General features: G+C 60.0%; 1 protein-coding gene across 1 annotated transcript in view; it reads left to right on the top strand.

Moving 5' to 3' along the window:
* Window positions 1–1,089, top strand: part of LOC130586052 (perilipin-3-like) — a 3,440-nt gene extending 2,351 nt beyond the window's left edge. The window contains exons 4-6 of the mRNA XM_057386758.1: window positions 8–202; window positions 292–414; window positions 493–1,089. Of these exons, the coding sequence (XP_057242741.1) occupies window positions 8–202; window positions 292–414; window positions 493–831 (657 nt within the window). The 3' untranslated portion in view covers window positions 832–1,089. The remainder of the gene's footprint in view (window positions 1–7; window positions 203–291; window positions 415–492) is intronic.
* Window positions 1,090–2,126: the final 1,037 nt, after the last annotated feature.

Genomic DNA, 2,126 nt, shown 5'->3' with positions numbered 1-2,126 from the left:
CTGTCCCCCAGCCAAGCTGGCCACGGCCGTGGAGGGCTTTGAGCCGGAGCAGCAGAAGCAGAAGCAGAGCTACTTCGTGCGCCTGGGCTCTCTGTCCTCCAAGGTGCAGCACCGAGCACTCCAGCACTCCCTGGGCAAACTGCAGAGCGCCCGCCAAAGCAGCCAGGAGCTGCTGGCCCAGCTCCAGAGCACCCTGGACCTGGTAGGAGCCAGCCCTGTGTCCCCCGTGCCACCCTGGGGTGTCCCCTGGTGGGYCCCCACCCAGCAGGGCTGTGCCCCTCTCTGTCCCAGGTGGAGCAGCTGAAGCAGGGCATGGACCAGAGGCTGCAGGGAGGGCAGGAGAAGCTGCAGCAGCTGTGGCTGGAGTGGAGCAAGAAACAGCCAGGAGGTGGCAAGGACCAGGTGCCACCAGAGGTAGGAGGAGGRCAGGGGACAGTCCCTGGGGTGTCCCGGGGTGTCCCCCAGCCCTCACACCCCATATCCCCCTCGCAGACGGTGGAGTCGGGCACGCTGACCATGCTGCAGGGCCTGAGCCAGCARCTGCAGAGCTCCTGCCAGCCCTTGCTGTCCAGCCTGCAGGGCCTCCCCGCCGGCATCCAGGACACGGCRGGGCAGGTCCGGCAAAACGTGGAGGAGCTGCGGGCAGGGCTGGCTTCTGTCACCTCCCTGCAGGATGTGACGGGCCCCGTGCTGGCCCGAGCCCGCACCCACGCCACCAAAGCCCGGCAGCTGATGGATGAGCTGGTGGAGCATGTGGCCTTCAACACCCCCCTGACGTGGCTGGTGGGACCCTTTGCCCCCTCGGGCCAGCGCCCCGTGGAGATGGAGTAGCAATTCCAGGCTGCTTCACCCCAAAAACCTCRTTAGGAGCCTCTGCTAACAGCCCCCAGCCCCCCCTCACCCCCTGCCTCTGTGGGGACCCTCCTGCCAGCCCCAGCTCTGTCCCTTGTCCCCTTGCTGGGGACCTGCAGTAACGTGCCTTGGCTGCCCCAAGTGCCTGTGAGGGTCCCCTGTGTCCTCGGTGCCTTCAACCCCTTGGCCTTGTAGGGTCAAAACAGCACAAGAAACAATAAATTCTGGTTAGTTTTGCACTGGACTGAGGTTTCTTCAGGGGTGGGAGGGGGGAAATGGGGCTCTGGAGGAACAATCCCACCCCAAGAGCTGGAAATCCCATATCCTGCCCCCAATTATTCATCCAGCCCTCCCAGCCTGTCCCTGCCCCCGTGGGACATGGGATGGGAGGAGAGGACCTGGCAGTGACAGCAGCAGTGGGGTCTTGGTCACATCCCACCAGTAGGGCAAGGGRCAGTCGGGATTTTTTGGGCTTTATTTGGGTCTTGTTTATGGGGCGAGTGTGAAATCGGCCCTGGAAAAAGAAAAAACCRAAATGTCCCCAAGGGCAGAGTTACTGCAGCCTCCGAGGGGGAGTCGGGGGCACAAAGAGGAGGAGGTGGCGCCGGGTGGAGCCGGGAATTCTTTATTGGACACGGACAAAAGCTCTGGAATGTTGCAAAAGAGCAAAGAAACCAACACGGAGCTGCTGCCCAGCACGGGCAGGASGGTGCCAGGGTCAGCCCCTCCTTTTTGGGACAGGACAGACCCTTTTTTATTCTGTTTGTACCCCAAAAAATTGGTGCCCAGAACTGCTGCCACCCCTGGGGCAGAGGGATCCGGCTCCAGCAGCTGCCTCTGGATGGAGAGAGGATGATGATGGTGGGGAAAGGGGCTTGGAGCAGCCCCTGAGTGCATGATCCTGGTCCAGAGGGAATTTGGGGACTCATGGGGGGATTTTCCAGCCCTGCCCTCACCCCAGCCAGCGATGCCTCGAGAAAGAGACACCGGGGTTCCTCGTGTTTTTCATTAGAAAACCCTTTATATTCATTTCATGTCGGTTGAAATCACAAGAAATTAGGTAGGAGGGAAAAAAATAAAACCAAAAACAAAACGAAAAAAAAAAAAAAAATTAAAAACCAGGAGAAGGACAAATACAAACACCTGCACATTCCCCCTACAGGTGGTTCCACCGCAGTTATGGGACACGGGACAAGACCAAGGACATCGGCTACGGTGGGACTTAGTGAAGTGACTCAGGCAGGGACGAGGCACAGACTGCTCTCCCGTCACAG

This window comes from Malurus melanocephalus, unplaced genomic scaffold (assembly GCF_030028575.1).
Source record: "Malurus melanocephalus ecotype Western Australia unplaced genomic scaffold, MMel_1.1 scaffold_1046, whole genome shotgun sequence".
Classification (NCBI taxonomy): Eukaryota; Metazoa; Chordata; class Aves; order Passeriformes; family Maluridae; genus Malurus; species Malurus melanocephalus.
This window is presented reverse-complemented; position numbering and strand designations above follow the sequence as displayed.